Source organism: Triturus cristatus, chromosome 8, assembly GCF_964204655.1.
Source record: "Triturus cristatus chromosome 8, aTriCri1.1, whole genome shotgun sequence".
NCBI lineage: Eukaryota > Metazoa > Chordata > Amphibia > Caudata > Salamandridae > Triturus > Triturus cristatus.
In genome coordinates, this window is record NC_140591.1 from 1,539,812,939 (window position 1) to 1,539,837,441 (window position 24,503).

General features: G+C 51.6%; 1 protein-coding gene across 2 annotated transcripts in view; it reads left to right on the plus strand.

The window, feature by feature from the left end:
* The window catches only part of CLPB (ClpB family mitochondrial disaggregase), a 1,140,376-nt gene that overhangs the window by 918,988 nt on the left and 196,885 nt on the right, over positions 1-24,503 (plus strand). For both annotated transcript variants that reach the window (XM_085623404.1, XM_085623405.1), the window contains one exon: positions 18,891-19,047. In XM_085623404.1, the coding sequence (XP_085479530.1) occupies positions 18,891-19,047 (157 nt within the window). The remainder of the gene's footprint in view (positions 1-18,890; positions 19,048-24,503) is intronic.

The window sequence follows — 24,503 nt, forward strand, 5'->3', positions numbered from 1 at the left end:
AGGAGGGGGAAGAGAACAGAGCGAGGACTGGGGGAACTCAATGCCCGGCAGCGGGGGAATGAGTCGGCTAAGGGGATGGGGCTGGCGAGGCATCAGACAGCAGCGGTGGTGCGCAGATACCCCCTCGGTAGGCGTTCCAGGGGCCCCATACTTTCACCCATGTCCCAGGCTTACCCCTCGCCACATACACCACCTTTTCGCGAAACATGCACCAGTCCATGTGTTCTTTCCAGGCCGAGACCGTCGGGGGCCTCTGGGATCCCCACAGTTGAGCAATATCACGCTTGGCTATCATATATCCCAGAGTCACCCACCACGTCTGCGGCGCCGAGTAATCAGTCGGTTCCCACACATTCAACAGGCATCTCCTCGCTTCAGGCAACAGCGCCACATGCGTAACCAGTCGCAGCACCTCATGTACACCACGCCAGAACCCCTCTACCTCTGGGCACTCCCACAAAATATGCATAAAGGTCCCCAAAGCACCACACCCACGCTTACACAACCCATCTCCAGCATAGCCCATACGCAGAAGCTTTGGCCCCGTCATGTAGACCCGGTGGAGTATCTCGAGCTGGACGAAGCGAAGGCGAGCCGGTATGGCCACCTCCTTCGGGGAGGCCACCGCGGAGGTCCAGTCCTCGTCGTCCAACTCCAGACCGTCGGCAACCCAAGCCGCACGAAGGGCAGTCAACAGGCCCGAGCGGTCGTTTATGAGCTTTTTGTATATAAGTGAGATCGTGCTGTCCGGGACGTGCCCATCCAGCATTCTATCCTCCGGGGGGGAATATTCCGGGATGGAGGCAGCGTCCGAGAAGACGGAGCCCAGCGCATGACGGACCTGCAAATACCGAAAGTATTCACTGCCCTGCAACTGAAATTCCGTCTGCAGCATATCGAACGTTTTAAATCCTCCCCTCGTCCAAAGATCCCCCACTTTACTGATACCTATTATGTCCCACTTCTCGAAGCCCTTAGAGGTCCACAGGGAACCTAACCGCTCAGACGCGTATAGAGGTGATGCCCAGGTCAAGCGGTCCTTCCACCCCATAGCTGCATTGGCCGCGTGCCAGACTTGCACCATAACACGCGTGGGGCCCGTCAGACGAGCGTCGGGCGCGCTAGATTAGAGCGCTCGATTGTAGTCGCCACCTGGCAGGAGCATCTTGTCCATTTCAAATGCCGGGTTTAAGGCGGGCCCGTAGAGGCCATGGTTAATGGCAGGGAGCTGGGAGGCCCAATAGTACCGTTTAATATCCGGGAGGGCAATCCCCCCGTCAAACCATGGGAGCGTCAGCTTAGCCAGAGCAATGCGCGGCCTCCCGTCCCAGAACAGGCGGCGTTGCAGACTCTCCACCTCACGGAAGTAGCGCGCCGGGACCAAGTCCATAGTGTTCTGCAAAGCGTACAGAAAACGCGGCAGAGACATCATCTTGAACAATGCCGCCCGGCCGAGCGACGAAAGCGGCAGGCGCCGCCAGCGTGCGACATCTACCCGCAGACGCTGGAGGGGGGGAAGCAGATTCCGTTCATACCGGGCCTCCGGGTCCAGAGTAATGAAGACACCCAGGTACCGAAATCCCTGCGGGGCGATCTGGATCGGACAGCCCCGCGGGAGAATAGGAGCCTCCCCAGAGAGAACATACACACACGATTTAGCCCAGTTGATGACGAGACCGGAGTTACGACCAAACGAGTGTAAAACATCAACTAGCACTATAAGTGATTTACGTGGGGAGGCTAGGTACAGAAGGATGTCATCAGCGTATAGGGATACGCGGTCCTCATACTCGGGGGTCCAACGGAGACCACGGATGGAAGGCTCCCACCGCAGCCACTCCGCCAGGGGCTCCAAGGCAAGCGCAAAAAGAAGCGGCGACAAGGGACAGCCCTGCCGCGTGCCCCGGCCCAGCTCAAACGGGGCCGATACTCTTCCGTTCACGACCACCTGCGCCAATGGGCCCGCATACAACAGTTTGACCCAACTGATGAATCCTGGGCCAAATCCGAACTTCGCAAGCATCGCCCAGATGTATGGCCACTCAAGCGTGTCAAACGCCATGGTGGCGTCTAAGGACGCCAAAATGGCCGGTTCCCGTATAAATGGGACGCGCGCAAGCACCCCATGCAAACGCCGCAGATTAAGGGCCGTATTGCGATGGGGAATAAAGCCAGACTGGTCCTGATGAACTAGATCTCCCACCACACCGACCAGCCGATTGGCGAGTACCTTAGCGAGAATTTTGGGCTCCGCATTCAGTAATGAGATAGGCCGATAAGAAGTAACCCGATCCCGAGGTCTCCCTTCCTTGTGGATCACCATGATTGTAGCCAGACGCTGGTCAAGCGGGAGGGAGCCCAGCGAGTGGGCCGCGAGGAACATTGCGCGGAGGTGAGGCGCCAATGTATCCGGTCGCAACTTATACAGCTCGATAGGGATACCGTTCGGGCCCATGGCCTTGCCAGAAGCGACCGAGCGTATGGCGAGGGCGATTTCGTCGGAGGTGGGAGCGGCGTCCAGCGACACCCTGTCCTCCCCGGACAGGGAAGGCAGCGCGATATCCCTGAGCAGGGCACGGGAATCCTCTTCCGAGCAAGAAGAGACAGGGGAATACACCTCGCGGAAATACTCCGCGAAACAGGAGACAATTTCTTCTGGCTCAGTCACACACACACCGTTCGTTTTCTCAATCAGCGGGACCACACGATTCGCTCTCTCCTTTTTATCCAACCACGCTATCAGTTTACCAGCCTTATCACCCACATCATACAGTCGCCCCTGCTGCTCTCTACTAAGGCCCCTGGCCGCCTCCGTAACGAGGGCCCTATAAGCCGCCTGCTTGAGCTGGAGGACATGTAGTGCAGCATCCGTCACCCCATCTTCTAGATTACCCTCCAGCTCAGCTATTTCAGCCTCCACCCGGGTCACCTCCTCCCGCTCACGCCTCCGGGCGTGGGAAATAAGGGATAGGGCCTCCCCTCTAAGTACTGTTTTGAAGACCTCCCACAGGGGAATAGCTGAGGGCACTGACCCCACATTCTCCTCAAAGTAGCGCTGGAGGGATTTAATCAAGTCAGCGCGAATGGTGGGGTCGCGCAGGTACCAGGAATTGATTGGGACCGCCCTGCTCTCAGCCCTCGGAAAAACATCAAAATGCAACAATAGCGGGGAGTGGTCCGAGATACCCCGTGCCAAATGGCGCACCTCCCCCACCCTCCCGACATGGGCCGCCGGGACAAGGACATGATCAAGCCGTGAGAGACTACCATGGGCCCCCGAGTGGAAAGTGTATTGCAGCTGCGTGGGATGTTTTAAGCGCCAGCAGTCCACCAATCCCAGTGTATCCAAGAGGCCGGATAGCCACGCCTGTGCCCGGGGGAGGTCCCTAGGGGGGTGACGATCCACAGTCCCAGAAACCACCGCGTTGAAATCCCCCCCCACCACCAGAAGCCCCCCCGGAAGGCCAAGGAGGAGGCGCCCCAGATCTGCAAAGGTGGTCGACTGCAACCCCGGTGGGACGTACACTGACACAAAGACAACCACTTTGCCCTCCATTCTACCCACCAAGACAGTGTAACGTCCCCTGTCATCGTGGAGCACCTCATCAATTTCTAACAGGAGCGAGTTCTTTACCATGATACCCACACCCCTCGAGCCTGACGTGAAGCCCGAGTGGGCCACGAGGCGGTAGCCACGCCGATTCATGGCACAGAAGGAATTGCCAATAAGGTGTGTCTCCTGCAGGAAGACCACATCAGGCGAGAGGCGCTTCAGATACTGCAGGACCACACCTCGTTTGATCCTGTCCCCCAGTCCATTGACGTTCCAAGACAACAAAGTTAATTCCCTACCCCCCATCATACACCGAAACCATCATTCGTCCCCCCGAGAGCACAGTAGCACCAACACAAAAAAAGGGTTGCCTTGTGATAATAACGAACAACACCCCATCCCTGCCCACCCCCCCCAACAAAACTCCCCCCTCCCTGCACCCCTGCATGAGCCCAGACAGCCCCCCCAACGTGCAGTGTGCCTGTCGCCCCATAGATAGTTAAACTAACTAGACCCCCAGAGGAGGAGGGAGAACCCCCAAGAGACCCCACACAACCTCCATAGGAGGGGAACTTTAGCAATCCGACATATATTCAAAAGTGGCATCATTTTTGTCCCGAGCGAGGCCTAATATTAGTCCCTCAGTCTTGATCCGGCGAGCCCTCTCCCCCGGCCGCTCCCCCCCCCTCCACCCCGATCCCGATCTCCAGACAGAGTATCCAGCCAGTCCCCGGCCGCTTCGGGACGATCAAAAAAGTGTGTGCGACCTTCCACCTCTACTCGCAGCTTAGCTGGGAAAAGCATGGCGTATTTGAGATTTAGGTCCCGAAGACGGCGCTTGACACCAAGGAAGCTCAGTCTCTGCTTCTGGACCGCAGGGGTGAAATCAGGATAGAAATTAATGTCCATATTGTCAAGTCTAATCGGTCCCTGTAGTCTGGAGGATTGCAGGATAGCGTCTCTGTCCCGAAAATTAAAAATCCGGGCGATGAGAGGTCTCGGAGCGGCTCCGACCTTAGGCCTTCCCCCGGGAACCCTGTGGGCCCTCTCCACAGCAAAGAATTTACTCAGCCCCCGTGGCTGGAGATGGGTAACAATCAGGTCTTCCACGAAAAGGTCCGCCGCCGCTTCCTCACGTCCCTCAGGCACCCCGATGATACGGATGTTGTTCCTCCGGGCCCGACTCTCGGAGTCCTCCAAGCGACGATCCATCAGCGCACTCGCCCGAGCAAGCCGGCGCACCTCCGCCTGCAGGGCCGCCACATCTGTCGTAAGGCCCGATGCGGTGTGGGCCAAAGAATCGACTCGGTCGTTGGTCTTGGAGAGATCGGCCCTTATCAGGCCAACATCTACGAGGACCGAGTCGATCTTCTGCGCCAGCGTGTCAAAATGCTGGCCCACAGAGGCCTTCATCTCGGCGATGGCGCCCATGACATCCCGCAGAGTCAGATCCGTGGGCAGATCGGGGGCATCAGTAGGGCCCTCAGGGGACCTGCGTGGCACATCAGGAGATCCCTTCTGGAGGGTATAGCGATCCATACTGTTGGACTGATGGGCTGCGGCACGCCGGGTCGATTTTACCTTTGCCCGATCGCCATCTTGTTTCGTGGCCATAGTCCCAGTCTCTCGATCGCACCAGCCACGTCGTGAAGGGCGGGCAAGCCGGTCCACTGGCTCCGGGGGGGTGCCACCCCAGATCTGCGGGGCGGATCACAGCCGGCGGGCAGGCAGGGCCCCCCAGCGACGCCACACCAACACACAAAGCCCCGCGACCCAACCACGCATAGACAGCAAGGAGGGTGCGAAAGCGAAAGTGAAAGCGTGGGTTACGCGAGCCACCAAGCCCTATCCGCCGCTGTTATTCACTTCGTCACTGGATCGCCCCACAACGCAAATCCGGGGTTCGGCTAGGAGTAGGCCGCAAACCTCAGTCGGTGCTAAAGTCGGTGTCCGAGGTCCGATTTGGAAGCGGAAAACGGGCGCCACCTCAGCTCGGGCTCACCAACACAGTCCCCTCATCTGGGACAGGATATGTTCAGGATAGTCATAGGAGGTCGCGGATGTCCTCGGGAGCCTCGCACCTACGCGGCCATCTTGGTTGCGCGCTAGGCTCCTCCCCCCGCTGAATTCGTTCTCACATTTCTAATGTGCGCTCCCTTTGAGCCTCTTCATAATTGTCCTCTTCGTCTGCTGACGCTTAAGACTGCTTTTCTGGTAGCCATCACCTCGGCTAGACGGGTGAGTGAGCTCCAGGCTTTATCTTCAAAGCCTCCTTTTCTGTCTGTTCATCCGGACAAGGTTGTCCTTCGGCCTCGTCCCTCCTTTCTTCCGAAAGTGGTGACTCCATTTCATCTTGGGCAGTCTGTCACCTTGCCCACCTTCTTTCCGCCTCCGCATCCTTCCAAAGAGGAAGAGAGGCTCCACCGTCTGGACCCAAAACGTGCGCTCTCCTTTTATTTGGACCGCACAAAGCAGTTCCGGGTGGACGACCAACTTTTTGTTGGATACGTGGGTGCTAAGATGGGGAAAGCGGTGCACAAACGGACCATCTCTCGGTGGGTCGTTTTGTGCATCAAAATTTGCTACTCCTTGGCAAAAAAGGACCCTCCTGTTGGGCTGCGCGCCCACTCCACTCGGGCCACAGCGGCTACTACTGCTTTGGGACGGGGTGTCCCTTTGCAGGACATCTGTCAGGCGGCGACGTGGGCTTCGCTACACACGTTTGCCAGGCATTATTGCCTTGACAGCCAAGTCCGGAGGGATGGCTTCTTTGGCCGTTCTGTCCTCCAGGACTTTCTGGTGTGATCTTGGTTCGCACACCCACCACCGGGGATGGTATTGCTTGGGTATCTATTCTAAGGTGAGGAATCTAACTAACGTGTTTCTTTCAGATGAACAAGTTACTTACCTTCGGTAACGATGTATCTGTAAGAAACATTAGTTAGTTAGATTCCTCACCGACCCACCCATCCTCCCCGTTCTGCGAACCGACATCTAGGATTAAGGATATCCTTTTCAGGCCCCTAGATTTTCTTTTTGGCACCAGTGTCGGTCTTTGCATGGCTCTGCGTTCCTGGCGCGGAAAGCTATGTACAAGAACTGACGTCAGCGCGCGAGGGCGGCGTCTAAGTACTCCGACGACGTCATTCCGGCGCACGACGCCGACGACGGACGCGGAGCCGCAGACAACGCCTAGCGACGCGCAAGGGGTATTGCTGACGAAAAATCTTCCGGATCCAGTCTGACGCCTGGGGATATTCTAAGGTGAGGAATCTAACTAACTAATGTTTCTTACAGATACATCGTTACCGAAGGTAAGTAACTTGTTCTTCTACAGCTCTACATGCCAAGAACAGATGCTTACTGGATAAGTAACATTAGCCTTCCTAGTCCTTGAGCGATGCTGCCCAAATCAACGAGTTCTGTAAAAGTATGCTGCTAGACTAGGGTGCTCTGCTGGCTCCCTCTGGTGCACCTCTGGACCCCAAAGAACCGCAAAGATATCCACCTGGGACTCCACCAGCAGGTTCACTCTCATCACCAGCTGCAACCTCTGAACCCATTGCAGTCCCCACACTGGCTTCGAGACTGACATTGGTCTTGTCACCACAACCCACGCCAGACCCTGGAGCATCAAGGCTGGACGACGAAGTGCAACCAATAGTACTCTCTGACTGTAAGCTGACTCAGTTTCGATTTCAGCTGAGGTTGTACTCTTATCCCACTGAGTTGCACCCTTCTGTTAACCCAGTGGACTCTGATACATTGCCCATGCCTCAAGGAAGGGCCCAAGTCATCCACAACCTTTTTGGCACAGATTCTGATATCTGTCAAAATGGAAGAGACAAATTTGTTTAACCCTATACTGATGACAACTAGTATGATGAGCTGCAAGGTGCCTGTGGACTGGATACTTCTTCAGATTCTGGGCTTGTCACCCCACCTGGGCCGGCTACTGAAGAAAGTGCCTTCTTCACAGTAGTAATGCAGAGAGCGGCCAAGGTTCTTGACATCCAGTTTCCCACTATAGAGGTGAAAACCAATGTTCTCACCGAAGTGCTCCTACCCACACAAACTCTTACTTTCCATGATGCCCTCTCAGACACCCTTTTTGGGACATGGGCAAAGCTATGTTCCGGACCTCTAGTAAACAGTCGCCACCGCCCTGTTCCAGGTGATCCAGCCTTCCTAAAGCAACATCCAACTCTGGAAAGTTTGGAGGTTGAGGCATTCTCAAGCAATGTCAACCCCAATGCTTTTCCTTCGACCCCACCGAATGGAGAATCAAAGTGCCTTGATGCCTTTGGGAAGCACATTCTCCTCTACCAGCCTCGCATGGCGGTCCATCAACGCCAGATGCCTATTACGACGCTATACGCATGCCCTATGGAATTCCGTATCTCAGGTCTTGCCTTCTGTACCAGATGACTTGTGCCCCACCCTTGCACAAGCAATTCAGGAATGCCACGATGCGGCCAAATTCACGTTTCGTTGGGGACTGGATGCTACAGATTGCCTTGGTCAGGTAATTGGCACCAGTATGACACTTAGGAGACATGTCTGGATGAGGTCTACAGGTTTATCGGGAGATGTCCAATCTATTTTAGTGGACGTGCCTTATGATGACTCTTGCCTCTTTGGCAAGTAGGCAGACCTGGCTCTTATCTTTTACAACGATCGTACCAAACCCCATCGGGTGGACGATCAGCTCTTTATTAGATTTGCTGGACCAATATAGAGTGAGGCCATACAGAAGAGAACCATTTCTCATTGAATCATGCTGTGTATCAAAATCTACACAGTGGCCAAGAAAGCTCACAGGTTCATTCCTCCAGGGCCAAGTTTGCTACTGTGCTGACACATGGAGTGCCGGTTCTGGATCTTTGTATAGTTAGTTCACTAAAGTATAGGTGGGGTATATCAATGTTTTTTGTTTTTTTTAATATTAGCTTGTGCCTTATTCCAACACCTAACTATAACAACACTTTGACCGTTGTTTTTTTATAGTACATTTCTGTTTTGTTTTTAACATTAATTGATGTTTTAGCACCTAACTATGATGTCACTCTAATCTTTCTTTTTTTCAGTGAAGAAAATATATATCACCTTCTGGCGGGCACCAGTAGGTAGTTATTGTTAAGACCTTGTTTCCATAGACAAAGCATTTTTTGTTTTGCTTATAACTTTGGCTCAGTTTGACGAATCTTCACAATTTTTATAAAAACTAGTATGCTAGTCACTGCAGCTGCTGTCTCGAAAGTTTCGGGGTGATTCGTCAAGCGGAGGCCGAGAAAAAGGCAGGGCCCCAAAACGTGTTTTCCCTATGCAGGTTCCCATAGGGATTTTAGATACAACTATAGCCTGGCCCACTGAATGGAATGACACCAAATTTGGCAGAAAGCTATCTCTTGGTCCAGAAACAGCGCTGTTTGTAATTTGGTGTAAATACATTCAGTAATTTTGGAGTTATTAAATAAAAAGGTTTATGTATAACTAGATATGCAGATCCTACAGATCTCATGGTGCGATCTGATTGGCTGCCACCACTTCCTGCTTGAAGTGGTGGCTGCCAACCATCTTGGGACATGGACTCAGCTGAGTCCCAAGAAAAAACATTAAAAACACACAAGGGGGTAGGAATACCCTGACCACTTAGGCATGGTGATGGGGTGCCGCAGGGATCTCAACTGAGACCAGAAATGTTTTTTAAAACTTTTGTGCCACTAATTCGCAGAGGATCTATGAATCTGTGGTAAAATAAAAAAAACTTGTTTTCTTCATGACCCCTGGGTGAGCCAGTTCCCGGGGGGGTCAGGCGTTGTTTTAACAGTATAATTGGTGGACGGGGGCGCACGGCCCACTCCTCGTGCCATTTTTGGCCCGCAGGGACCCCATCCACTGGGGCCCGGCCTTTCAAATATATTGGGAAGGGGCGCGGACACCCTCCCGGGTTGATTGTGGCCTCGAGGACCCCAGGGCACAGCCAATAGGACAAAGGGGGATGGAGGGCTCTCCCGCCCCCCCCCCCCCCAGGCCTAATTCAGCCCCAAGGACCTGATCCCTGGGGCCCAACCTTGCATTTAATAGTGAGGGAGCTGTGTGGCCCCCTCCTGGAGCGATTATTGGCCTTGGGGACCCCATCCCCCAGGGCTGGCTCCAGTTATGTCTAGGGGTGCCCGCTCCCCTCCCCACTGAAGCGGGCAGAGAAACAGATGAAAATATTTCTCTTGCCCACAGGGGCCCCATGGGCAGGAGCAATGATGGCTGCTGCTGGAGGTGGGGAGCAGGATGGGGCTGCAGGGCTCTCCCCGCGGCCCCCAGGAAGAAGATGGTTGGTGCCCTGAGTGGACACCAGGGCACTCACACTTTATTAGCTGGGCCCCGGGGGATGGGGTTCTTGGACGGAAGTCAGCCGGGAGAGGGATGTTGTGTGCCTCCCTCCCCTTTTAATTATTGCTTGGGGTCTCTGTGGCCAAATTGGCCCTGGGAGGGCAGCTGCATGCCCCCTTCCCCCTCTAGTAATTTGCCGGGCCCAGGGAGATGGAGTCCCCTTTGCCAAACTTGGCCCGGGAGGACAACTGAATGCCCTGTCTCCTATAATTATAGTGGTGGGTGCTGGGGGATAGGATCTCCAGGGGAAAAAACGTCCAAGTGAGGGGAGCCACATACCCCCTGCGCTAAAAAAATACACCAGGGGATGGGTTCCCCTGAGTCAAAATCAGCCACGGCGGGGGGGGGGGGGGGGGACATGCCCCCCACTAAATATGATAGACCCCAGGACCAAAATCCACCCAGGTAGGAGGGTTGCGAGACCCCCTCCCTGGTTGGCCGCAGGCACTGCACCGCCAGAGTCCAGGAGCAGCAGGGGGTTGGCTGAATGCAGGGGGTTGGCGCAGCCCTTTTGCTGTGCACGGCGGCTGTTGGATTAATGTAAATATTACTTTCCGTTAAAAAAAACCAAGAAATTCTGTGAAAAAAACATAGCTTACAGGGACGTTATAGTTAGGTTTAGATTTTACACACATAAAACCATAGAACTTCAGCAGCTATAGATAGCTATATAATTCATGACATCTTTTATGACATTATTGATAATATCTGATAGACTACTAGCCGTAGATTCCTTCACGTAGAATTATCCCCAGGCGTGAGACTGGATCCAGAAACTTTTTTGCCACAGCATCCCTGCGTGCCAGGGGCGGGGCGATATCACACGACTCCGCCCAGGCGGCTTCCGCGTACGTGACGTCAGCGAGGTCACATAAGACCTGCTCCGGCGCGCCTACGTCAGTTTTTCCTGTTCCGCGTGCAACGCGGATCCGATCCTTGCTACGGGCCTGTTGGGGCCCCTTTTTCTTCCATTTCCTTTTGATGGAACAGTGTGTGAATGCCTTCGAGCTTCAAAACTTGCACGTTTTGTGGGCGTCTTATGTCGGCGACAGACCCTCACCTCATTTGTATGTGGTGTTTGGGGGAGGATCACGGCACCACAGATTGTGCGGCGTGCCAACAGTTGAAGCCGAAGTCGTGGCGGGAGCGCCGGATGAAACTTCTCTGGGCGCGTCTCTCCAGGTCGACGTCCTCCCCTCGGTCTGCTTCGGCGGACGGCTTCAGATGCAGCCGTGGTCGTCGTCCTCGCCGTTCTCCGATGTCACGTGAGCGTCGCTCCCTGGTGGGTAAGTATCGCAGTTTGTCCCCGGGGGCTGGTTTCCGGCCTTCCGGGGGCATGGACTCTACGCGGGTGATGCAGCCCCGCATGTCATCCTATCCACCATTTTCCGGTGTTGGGGTGTCGAAAGTCCAAATGGAGACATACCCGGCGGCTTTGCAGGCCTCGCTGGTGTCTCCTCCTCCTTCCCCTCCTGGGGCGTCGGCAGATCCCTCACCCTGCGCAGGGCCCGCCGCAGCGCCGCCCGTGGCTCCGGCCCCGGCGCCGACTGGTTTGGATCCAGGCTTGGAAGATGTGGTGCTGTTGGGGTCCTGCTCCTCTGGGGCACCTCCTTCAGGCCACGGCGCCTCTGCCTCGCCGCAAACTGCCGCGAGAGTCACTGTGGTGTCGCAGGAGGTCACCGGGGCTCGGGTCGCATCCCCAAGCCCCTCTCGGTCCTTTGACAAGGTGGTCCTGTCAAAGGCCAAGGTGACGCCGCTATGGCGCCGGCAGCAGCTGGACCGTGCGGAGCCACAGGGGTCGGTGGACCCTCCTCGTCCCGCTCCGGGTCGAAGCCGAGGGAGGACCTCTCGACCCTCTCCGGACCCTCTCGTCCCCTCCCCACAGGTGACTGCCTTGTCGGAGGGCGAGTTGGAGGTTGAATCGTCCCTGGTGCCGCCACATGGGTTGCCGAGCGATCTTCGCCTCATTCTGGGCCGCGGCTGGCGGAGGGCTTTGTGCCACTCCCCAGGCCCGACTCGTTCCCCCATACAGGGTGCTGCCTCGGCGGGGGTCTGGTCGGTGTCATTCCGGCGCCACCCCGGAGCCGGTGAGGCTCCAGCTCTACTCCGGTCTCCGCTCCGGTCTCCGGTGCGGCGTGACTTGGAGGTACCTTGTTCGGTGATGCCGGATGGTGCCGATGTCCTACCTCAAGCAGCGGACTCTACGGTTCCGCGCAGGAGTCCTACCGCGGATTCGTCTATGGACGCTCCTTCTTCTCCGGAGGCAGGCTGTATATTTGTGTCGTCCTCCCCGGAGACTGGTCGCCGTGTGGTGTCTTTCTCACCGGCATCGAAGGGCGGCTCCCCGACCTTCCTGAGGCAGAGGTGTTCGTCGGAAGAGCGGCAGGTCCCTCATTCTTCGGCTCCTTCTGACTTCCAGGTCTGGCCCTTGCCCGTCCCGCTTGGCCTCTGGGACGGCCGCCTTAGTTTGTAGCCATCCCCCACGGAGGAGCTGCTTTCTCTACCGCAGGGTCCTACGGAGGCGGGTGCGGCCTGCGCTCACGTGGTGTCCACGGCTGTGGCCATCTTGCGCATGGGTGACCCGGTGGCTCACTTTCCGGCGTACCATCTATTGGAGGTCCTCCACCAGGGCTCTGGTGGGAGGGAAGTCTTACTTCCCTTTGAAGGTTCGCTCCTTTATTCCTTGATGGGGGCTTGGAGGCGTCCTGCCTCAGGGGACCCGGTGCCTCAGCATCTTCTGCACCTGCACCTCCTGGCGCCACGTGACCCGGCGTGTCTTTCCCTTCACTCCTCAGCCGCCAGCCCCCTTTTTCGGACTGCTTTTCCCTCCCTGCCGCCACTGTTGACTCCGCCGTCCCGAAAGGTCCGCTGGCTGGACTCTTGGGGGCGCAACATGTTCGCCTCGACCAGCGCGGCCCTGCGGGCCCTTAACACCTTGTGTGTGCTGACTAGGGCCTCCTCCTGTTTGTGGGACTCGGCTGAGTCTCTGGGATCTGCAGCGTCCCAGGAGTCTGGTCAGGTGGACTTACGGCATCATGCATTGGATGGCCGGGAGCTTGCGGCGTTTATTCTCCGCTCTGCTCTGGACCTCTCAGAGGTACTGGGCTGGGCCATGGCTTCCTCAGTTGCTCTCCATCGCCATGCTTGGGTTGTGGACGGAGTATTCCCTGAGAATATTCGGGAGCGACTCATCGACCTTCCGTTTGATGGCAGCCTGTTGTTCCATGCTCCGGCCAACTCCGCCATCCAAAGGCTCTTGGCGGGGCTCTGTCCTCCTCCTCCTCCGCCTTATCCTCCTCCTCCTCCGTCCCCTCCTCAGTGACTTCTGAGTTGGGTTGATTCTGGGCCTTCTTAGGGCGGTTGTTCGGGCTGTGGAGTGTGTCTTCTCACCGTTTACGTCCTTTCTTGGGATTTTGGCATTGTTGGCTGCTGGACGGCCCTTGTGTTGATTGTGTGTGGGTTCTACAGGAGTCGTTGCGCGAACTTGGCCCTGAGATTGGGCCTTCTGCTTTGCTTGGGCTGATTATCACGCCTTCAGCGGGGGTGTTTTTTTCCCCGTGGCTCTTTGGTTTTTCCTCTGCTGCGGAAGTTCTTCCAAAGAGGGTTCCCATATCTTGGGACTTAACGTACCCTAGGTGGGGTAGTGGTAGCTGTCATATAGCTTGCGCTCTGCTAGAGGGTTCTGGTCGCCTTCGGGTACCTGTTCTCCATGTCGTTTAGGTAGGTTGCTTTTGCTTCCTGAGGTCCTGTGCGTGGCCACTCGTAGTGGTGTGCCCGGGCATCTCCTCCTCTCTCTGCTCCTGTCCTGAGGTCTGGAATGATCCTGTGTTCTCCCTTGCCAGGCGTCGCCTACTCGGCCTTCCTAGGGCCTGGGCTGTTCTTCTTGCGGCTTTGACTGCCGGCGCTGTTCTGGCTGGCAGGCTGCTCTCCACCTGGAGTGGGTTTGCCTTCTTTTCCCTCGTTTCCTTGGGCCCTCTAGGCTTCTTCTTCCGCTTTTCCTGTCTTGGCATTGGGCAGAAGCTATGTTGCCTTGTCGGGGAGTGGGGTGCTTCAGCCTCTCTGTCCTTGCCCTCGGTTCCTCTGCTGTGAGTGTACGAGCCTCTTCAGCCTTCTTTCCCTCCTACATCCCCTTGGGGTCGGTGGGGTTCTGCTTGTGGGGATTCCCTTGGCCTGGCATGGGAGAGGTTCTACCTGATCCACAGATCTGGTCCCCTGTGGGGCCCTCTGTTCTGCATTGGCTGGTGGGGTCCTTTCGCAGACCCTCCTTACCAGGGGATATGGCTAGGGTATCTATTCTACGTGAAGGAATCTGCGGCTAGTAGTCTCTATCAGATGTACGAGTTACTTACCTCCTGTAATGATGTATCTGGTAGAGACGATTCTAGCTGCAGATTCCTTCACGGCCCGCCCTTCCTCCCGTATTCTGTGAGGACCCTTGGGTTGGTCTTCGGTACTCGCCTCCCGGTGGGGGGCTGTGTCTCCTGTGAGTGCCTTCCTTGTTCTTGACGGGTGGCTCCGTCTGGGGGCGGTTCATTCCTCCTTTGGTCCTTTGGAGGATGGGGTTCCGGTGCTCCGGTGCCCTGCTGCTCTGGCTACTCCAGGTTTGGGGGGCATTGCTTTCTATCCCTGCCCTCCCTCCCCTCCCTTCCTTCCATTGCTATCCTCTGATTAAGAATCATCTGGCCTTGTCTTGCCCTTGTCCCTTGTGGGTGGTTGCCCTCTAGGTTGGGGTGACTTGGAGGTTTGTTGTCCCTGTCTGTCATGGGACTGGTCCCATTCCTTGCTCAGGATGGGGGGGTGGGTTTACTACATGTGCCATGACTTTTACGCATGTTCTTTGCCTCCGGGGCACAGGGATGGGAGGTTGTCTATGTGCTGGCAGGGTGACTGCACAGGTTTCTGCCTGTTCTTCTTTCTTCTTTCCCTGCCCTTGGGTTCTGCGGTGTTGGCACTACTCTGGTGGTGTTGTTAGTCACAGTTTCTTTCCAATTTTTCTGCTCTTCGCACACTGTTCCAATGCTTCCACAGTTTTTTATCTGGTGGTTCCGCGTTGTGGTACGGAAAAGTTCTCCGAAGAAAACTGACGTAGGCGCGCCGGGGCGGGTCTTATGTGACCTCGCTGACGTCACGTACACGGACGACGCCTGGGCAGAGTCGCGTGATGTCGCCTCGCCCCCGGCGTGCAGGGATGCTGTGGCAAAAAATTTCCGGATCCAGTCTCACGCCTGGGGATAATTCTGCGTGAAGGAATCTGCGGCTAGAATCGTCTCTACCAGATACATCGTTACCAAAGGTAAGTAACTCGTACATCACTGCAACATTTGCTGTAAAATTATTATTGAGAAAACTGTGCATGGCGGGGGGGGGGGCGAGTTATAGTTACGTTAGGGCATGCGTTATAGTTGAGATAACTAGAACTGCCTAAAAATCCAAGGTTTTGTGTGTGCAAAATCTGAACTTAACAATATATAACGTCCCTGTAACGTTTGTTTTTTTGTAAATATCTAAGGTTTCTTTAAATTCTATTTCTCAATTATAAAGTCCCTGTAACCATTGATTTTTTTCAGTGAATATATTACTAGTTTGAAATGAAGTAACTGTATGGGTTGGCTGGAAAGGGGATGCAGACACCTCTTTCTTTAATAGTTTTTAACCCCTTTACAGATACATTATGCCTCAAAATACTAAAAACCCATACCCTTTCCTCCCATTTTTAACTCACTGGTCTCATGCCTCTATTAACATCTCATCACTCCTTTACTTCAGCTTGCTTCTCAGAAATGGCTTTAAGTTCAACAGCTCCTTTTCCACCAAAATAGCATCCAGGAGTGCCTCACTTTTGTCTTGAATACGAAATGTTAGTGCTCTAGTTGTTCATTAGAAATGTGTGGTGCACTGTAGCTGATTTCTATAGAGTTACTGCTGCAGGTGTTGGAAGTATGTTTCATTCTGCATATCAGGCTTTGTTATTGAAATGAATGATGAAGATTTTTGAGAACTCTCAGAAAATGCATCTGTGTTTCAGATTTTGGAACACTAACCATAATTCTTATGGCAGAAAAATAAAACCTCATTTATTTTTATTTACTGCAGTATCCTCTGTAAGAAATTAATTTCAGTTTTACAGCTTTTATTCATCAAGATAGTGTTCAGGTGTGCCACACATTTATCTTAAATACAGGATGTAAGTGATATAGTTGCTCATTACTACTCTATGGTGAAGTTGCCGTTCGTCGCAAGTTAATTAACAGACAAACTGCTGCTGGTGTTGAATGTACTTGTTTCAATCTACATGTCAGAACGTTTTACTGACATGAGAAAGAGATTTGAAAACTCATAGAAAAGATGTCCTCGTTTTAGCTTTCTAGAGCACTAGCCATAATTTCTATAACAAAATGAATCCCCTCATTTTGTTCATTTCTATATGAAATGTTTTAAGGTTTACAGCTTGATTCCATCAAGATAACATTCCGGAAGGCACAGGTGTGTCATATTTACATATTGTTAGCGCTCTAGTTGTTTATTACACCATTGTAGCAAGCTGCCGTAGAAAACTGGGGAATCAACTTGCTGTTGGAAGTACATGTTTTACTCAGAATATTAGACTGCATTCTCACATTACTGAGTAAGATAGTGTGAGCATATAAAAAATATGGTATCATTTTAGCTTCTGAAGTATGTTCCATAACCTCTATGAGAAAATCATGAGTGAAGATAATTTTCTCTCAAATATGGTTCATCCAATCCCAGTAGAGGGTTAGCATTTTTTACAGGTTAAAATCACCCGAGAACTCACTTGAATTCCTAAAATGGATATAGCACCACCAACAAATGATTTATATTATGACTAAATCAGTTATCACCCTTTATATGTGTTATTTTTTGTGACCCTCAAAAAGGGACTTTTGCTGTGATGCACATTTTATTGGTAATCATGACCCAGAGTCCTGTAATGGCTGCCACAACGTGGTGTCCATGTTGTGGCTAGCCAATTAATGAGGGGGCCCTTAGAACTTTCTCACATGCCCGTGGAATCAGGTTGTGCTTGCACTACCCCCTCATATGTTTTTAATTCATTTTCAGGACACATAATCCATCTCCCTGAGTCCTTCCTTTGGAAAATCTGAACTAACTTAACTACAAAGTGGCAGTTTTCAATGTTTTTTAAACACAAGGTAGAAGACCTGCGTGGCTTCCTACCAAGATAGAGGGCTCTTGTTGCCCAGGACCACAATCCTCAGAGTGCCAACACCATTACACGGTCTGGTTGTCTTCCTGTCTCAATGCCAGTTGACACCGATTGTGTACGTATGTTGCCCACTAAGCACACATGGCACTGCAAAGTATCTTTTTCTTCTTATTTAGTATGTGAGCTATTGTTCGATATTACAAAGCAATTTATCTTAAAAAGATAACACTGTCTCGACATTGACTTATTGTGAGTGATATATCTGCTGCTCGAAGTTTCTTTCTAACCACAACCAGCCTTCAGGTGTAAACCTTGACTGTTCAGCTTCCCTACCCTTGAATGTCAATGGTGTAAACAGGAGGTACTTGGGCAGTTCAGTGAGCTCACAGTTGTATCTGGCGTCTCTGGTTCCAGGGACTACAGCAGTGCTTGTTGCAATCCAGAGGCTATGTAGAACTACTCTTTCACTGGTGGCAAAATGGGAAGAATAAATGACTTAGCTCTCAGAAAGTACTGAATACCAAACAAAAGGGCCGGTACATTTACTATTAAATGATTTGTAAAATTGTAGCCACCTACCACTTTGAGGTATCTGAGTAGTAGGTTTTGACCACGAAGAGCTCAGAGTAGCATGTTGAATCAGGCAAGTTAAATATGCAGCTTTGCATAACACAGCTACTTGCGGAGGTGATGAGATCTTAGAGGCCTAAGCTGAGAATGATGCTAAGGCTTGAGTGAATGTTGGATCCTTGTAGATAAACACCATGAGCTCACCCCTGAGTATTGGCTCTCCTGCATTCCCTGTTGCCCCACCAGCCACATCTTGAATCCGATTGTTAGCCATGCACCCACAGAATGCACTTCAGTGGCACTTAGAAATCTACAGATTGAGCTGCAGAAGAATAGAGAGGATGAAGACTTTCAAAGCAAGACACTTGCTGGAGGAGAAAAGAATTCAGGCAAGTCAGGAACCAATAAATGTGACAAAAAGACAAAGATAGATAAACCTGAGATGGAAACTACAAAGGCAGTACGTACATCATCATGGAGATCTGTGTTTTAGAACAGCTCTACCTATGCAAAAGTATTTATTTCTCGACTATAACATAGCAGCTCACATGACTGCATGGGTAAATGGCTTTGGACTAGAATGTGAGAAACAGACGGGAAGTGAGATTAAGAAAGTGTCTGCTTTACTGAGCAGCACACTTCCATTAGCAGGAAAGGAGACTGCAGTGGAAGTGAATGATAGTGTGACAGTATCAAATGTGAGTGAATGAAGGATGCTAGGCGAATATTAACCTGGATGATATTTCTGCTTGGCGTCCGTAATTGTTTCAGTGGGTATGTACATGGAAAAATGAAGCCAACTTTGGAAGGGTTGTTTAATCTGCTGTTATTTTGAACAATTTGTCAATTAAGCTCCATCAGTAGCAGGTTCAGTGATCCCAAGGACCTTGCAATACAAGTGGATAGGGAAACAGGAGAGGGAGAAGACACGCTTTAGTCTGGTGGCATAAGGGTACAGTCACAAAACTAATTCACAAATGGTTCAGACTTTTAAGGGCAATCAAAGGAGCCCGAGCTGAAAGACTAAAGGGGAGTACATCCTTTCAGAAGGGTCACCAGCATGGGAATGGTGGACATAACCAAGGGGTGCCTGGACCCAGACCCAGGGATGAGCACTGTTTCTGTTTTACTGCCTTCTCAGTATAGCCCTTATTGATAAAGTAACTCTTATTTTTGTCTTTGATCCAGGGAAGATTGACTGATGGGAAGGGGAAGACCATAGAATGTAAAGATGCCATCTTTATTATGACCTGCAATGCTGCCAGTGATGAGATTGCACAGCATGCTCTGCAGCTCAGACAGGAAGCTCTGGAGTTGAACAGGAAAAGGATTGCTGAGAATCTAGGTAAGATGCTTTCTTCAATCACAGGAAAAATTGTTTTCTTCATGTGAGAGACATATGTACAATACAATATGTCCTTCATGAAAAAAATCAGAGAATCTTAATTCATCACTCTTTGTTCTTGTATCCAGAAGATTTTGGTTAGAAATATTTTTCAACTTTTAGTACCTCAAAATAAGGACTATTTTGTAAGTCCGATTTTGCAAACATATGTTTGGGAATGAGTGAATGAACGAGTGACTAGATTTTTTATTTCCTTTCCAAAGTGAGTCAAAGCTTCATTTGAATGCTATGTATATATTAAACAGCTAGTCTGGTGTAGGCTTTAAAGAAAATTAACAAACAAGTGCTACTCTTCTGTTGATTTGCCTCCTATCTTCTCTTGTGTGAATGGCAAAGTGTTGGACCTAACGTCCTAAAGGTAGCTTGGCTCAGGCCAACAGGCTTTTTATCCCCTCATAGCGCCTCGTGCTTGCATCACACCCAGCTCACAATTTAACGCAACACCACTTAAAAAGGACACTACACCGATTAAATTTAAAGATTACTTGAACTCTTTATCTTGTCTTCTCAAACGTGGATACTCAATTTCCCCTTTCAGGACAAAACATTTCCTTACATTGCAGGTTCAACATTTCATTACCTTACAGGATAAACATTTCATTTCATTTCAGGGTAAACATTTCATTTGTCAATACAGTTCTTTTGATATAACCCCAGCACAGCAAATATTTAGACACAATATATGGCTTTCCCCTAATCTAAACGATGTTCCCCTGATAGCTGGTTTCTCTATCCGCTATACTTCTGGACTCTTAGACGGTCACGGATATATACTCATTACACTCAAAGACTAACTGGTCAAGGACCGTGCTGCTGGCAGTTACTTAATGCTATCTAGGCAGTTTATTCGTAGGCTCTTTATTACCAAGCTTAATCCCTTCTGGAAAGACCTTACACATCAACTCTCGTTGGTATTAGGACTTGGTCTGCTGCCTTCAGCATTATGTGGATCCTTACTACCGCTTTGACTTCTGTCCCGTGTGGAATTGGGACTGTGTATTGTTATTCACAACCTGGAACTGGGTTCACTCTGGGCTAAATGGACCGCCTCTGTGCGTGAATGCGGGCTCCCTTGGGCTCTTCCCCCCACTCTGTTTATGCCCCGCTTACTGTTTCCGTAGTGTCCTTCCTACGACGTTCCTCAGAACCGGGAGTCGAGTGCTCACCCCCACGGGGCACACGGAGTTCGTCGCGCTGACAGGACGATCTTTCTCGGGGGACAGGCGAAGGACAGGGCACAACCACCAACCGCCTCCCCCCCCCAAGGACTGCCCTGCGGGTGAGCTTCTCCGCTGGTGGAAGCCTCGCTCCTTCACTCTCCACAGCTCCCTGGACACTTTCCTCAGCAATCTCCACAGGCCAGGGGGATGACCCAATACTTCTGCGTCCTCCGTCTCGGGCTCCCGCAGCCGCCAGTAGCAGCGCGGCTTGCGGAGGCGCGGCCTACCTTCTCCACTGGCAACAGCGGGGCGGCGCTTCGGCGTCGGCCCCGCTCACGTGACCCTGGGCAGTGACTTCAAGGCCAGATCCGCCCGCACTTCCTGGATGCAAGTTTTTCTCCTCAGCTGGCTGACGCGATGCCGGCCAGCGCTTCCCCAAGAGATTCCTTCACTTCTCCAGATCTCCCAATGACCACCGGCCACACCCCGGCAATCCCAGGCAGTCTCTCAACCTCGGGGTTGCGGCGGTGAGTACTCCAGGCAAGGAATCGTGACGGGGGGGGCACAAATTAAGGCCGCAAGGCTCACCTCACGACCGATGATTAAGCCAGCCAACCTCTACACGATAGGGCCCGGGCCCCTCCCCTGTAGTCAGGGACAGTGGACAGTCGCTAGGGCCAATTCGACTAGGAAATCCCAGGCCACGACAGGGGTGAGAGAAAGGTAGGTCCAGATGGCGATTCTCCCCTGGGTCCAAACCTTCAGGGAATCTGACTACTTGGAGGCTCTCAGGGAAACGATGACCCCCAAAGTCTTTGGCTGTGTTCAGGGACCGGTCAGAAGGTTGGGGGTGGTATCAGCTGATTTTGGAAGACGCGCAGACCCAAAGACCTGTCACTCCCCTATCCAGCGCAGCCACCTCCTCACACAGGTGCCTTACTCCTGACTGCCTCACAGCACCTCCCACTCCTAAAATGGCCGCCCTACCCCCACCTCTATTTATCACCTGGGGCCTGACTGGCCAGAGTGGCCCAGAAGGTTCCGGAACCTCTCATGGCAGCCTATGGCCCAGGTGCAGAGGTGACAGTTGGAACCACCATTTTGTGAGTCTAACCTCCCTCTCCCTGTTTCTACAGTGAAGCACCTTGCGCCTCTCCCTCAAGTAATAAGGAAAAGGTGCCCAGAGCCTCTACATCAACATCCAAAAAGTAATTAGTGGACAGAAAAAAATGAGAAGGGAAAGGGAAAAATAATAATATGAGGAGGGAACTGCCAAAGGGCTGACAGGTCTAACACAAAGCATTTTTGAGGAACTGGTTCCTGGTTTTAGGCATTGAAGTATATGAGGATAGTCATACCCGAGCAGATCTACCTCTTTCATCTACCAAGACACAGCCCTCTTAATTTATTTTGCTATATCTCTGATTCCTTTTACACTAAACCCTTTGAAAATGGTGCTGCTTGGTTTAATACATTCTTCTTATTCGATTTTTTTGGGTAAATGGTTCAAACACCTCTATATAATGTCATGGTACATCTCCACACAAGTAGTTAAAAGAAAATATTATTTATTTTCGTAAGACTTTACCAACCACATATTATCGAACCTCAGGGCAAGCCACATAGGGTGTCTGTATTTTCTGAAACTTTTATGAACAATCTTCTTATGTATAAGAAAATCTATTGATTCATGCTTATGGCTATTTCTCTCAACCATGTCTCTTTATCTGGAGAAAAACCATCATGCTCCTTGCATTCCTTTCAATGAGGTGTATTCCATGATTTTCCTAAAGTGATATATTTGACTTCAGCCCATCACCCAACATTACACCCTTTCCTTTTACTGCCTGAACTAATGAACCTCTCTGCAGCTCTATGTTGATATGGATGAGATCTCCATTTTCATCTCAGGCAGTGTGCTGTCTCAGGCCACCCAATATGAAAGAGCTTGTATAGGGTGTTTGCCATCTATCTCCTTCAAAAACAAGAAACTGTAGTTTAACTCATTTTTAGTTAGAATAGGGAAAATATCAAGTTTACTAAACTTTATAATAAATTAATAAAAATATGTATATGTTTTTTAAGTTCTGCTTATCGGCATTTTAAACTTTTACAAATTACTGCAATGTGTCATGGGATAACAAATTTAAAGTGTAAAATAAACTTATTTTCAGTGAATAACACTCTAGTTTGTTCATGTCCGATTATTACCATCAATCCACACAGTTCCTGTTCTCAGGAGATCTCCACTTGCTTTTATGAAAGAGGGGTATATAAACAATACATTGGAAAATATAAAAGCACATTTGAGGGAAAGTGAAGTGCCAATTTTCGAATAAACAGTGTGAAAACATAAAGAAATAATAATACAAGGAAACAGGGGAACATGCGCAGAGGAGGGACCTAATCAACATTGCGCCACCCACCTCTAATGCATGTTGGTAGTGACCGTCTGTTATCAGGGAGATAAGTGTGGGGCGTGGGGGGCCAGGCGCCCACCTCCGGGTGGCGAGGGGGATCTGTACTCCTCCATTTGCTACATCTGGGCAGAACACCAAAGCTAAGGTCCTATGTGTGCTCCTCGACTCATCTCTCAGTTACCTCATCACCTCGGTGCCCCAGCTTCCTCCTCTCCAGGCCAGTCATTACTCCCCTCCAGGTCTTCCCCGGGGCCATTCTCCCATGCCACCAACACCTCAGTCCATAGATTCGCTGTAGGGTGGATGTTCACCCCTCTAGCCTTTTCCCTGACCAGCACCCTTTCTTCAGCTCCTGCCCACTGGGTCATGTTTGCCCTTCAAGCCTGGACCCGGTCCAACTACCGATTTCCAGGTCATAGCTATGCGCCTTCTGGCTAACACTAGGGCTATGTCCATAAACATTGTGCCAACTTTTTGTTTGTTGGGCCTTGGGAATAGCCCCAAAATACAAGCCTCCACGGAATGGGAGGGGAGGTTGCACCCAAGCATGGAATCTAGAGCAGAGAGCACCTCCTCCCAATAGGGTTGCCATCGGGGGCAACACCACACCATATGAGCAAAGGGCCGGGGGGAGGTTCGGCTCCGTAAACAAACCTGGATTCTATGTGGTGTCATGTATGTGATGTGTGCATAATTGAAATGGAGGTATTTCAACCTCGTGTTCCTAGAGATTTTTGGCGGGGAGGCTAATATATTTTCAGCCACTCGGGGTCTTATAGCTCTTGCTGCAGGATTCTTTCCCATCTATCCTACAAAATAGTTAAGGGGCTGCGGACCGTACCCGAGAGAGATCAATAAAACCAGGTCACCAGGTGTCTAGCTGTGCCCATTGAGACCAATAACTGCGGGTTTCTCCCGTTCTCCGGCCCACAGGTCCCGGGAACGCTAGTGTCAGTGCTTCATGTGTAAGAAATTAACCCAACTTCAAATTATAATTCTCCATTAGGTCCTCTAAGGCACCCTGCTGATAGCAGTCCTGCCCGTAACCAACCCGAACAAATACAGCCCGTAACCAACCCGGCATCTTTCCAGGCCGACAATTGCACAGCAGTAAGATATGAGAGGGGTTCACCATGAGGAAGCCCCACTAAGGCAAACGCCGGCTCATACAATGGCGTTCTTGCAGTTTTTAGGGTGCATCTATGCCAACATTTCAACGCCGCAGTAACAGCACCGCTTGACTTTGGATAGCCACTGATGAGCAAAGCAGTTTTACCAGTAGAGTTTCCATGTGTGCCGACTGCCCAGTTATCCCCAGCTCGCCTTGATTAGCTCCATCCAGTCATAGTGTAATCCACTGGAGTTGGGAAGCCAAGAAATAAAGCTCGAAGTCCAGGACACCTAAACCCCCCCCCCCCTCTTCAGGAGGTCGACAGAGGACAGCCAGAGACACCCTATGGCGGCTCCCATCCCACGTTAGGTCATGTAACAAGGTGTCCCAGTTGCTTAAACTACGAGACCAGCACTCCGACTGGAAAATTTGTGAAAAAATATAGGAGCCTCAGGAGCTTAATCATTTTAGAGACCGATATCCGAGCCATAACGGGCAGCTTAAGTGAGCGCCGGTAAGCAACACAAGACCTCCGAGAGCGGAGAGCCCTCTCCAAATTGCCTCCAATCTATAAACAATCTGGATCCCTAAATATCAAAAAGAGGTAGGCGACCACATCAGGTCCGAAGGAAGACCCAGTGGTTGCACTGTCCCAGGACAGTGAGGGAATATGTGGGTTTTGGTTTTATTAACCCAGAGTCCAGA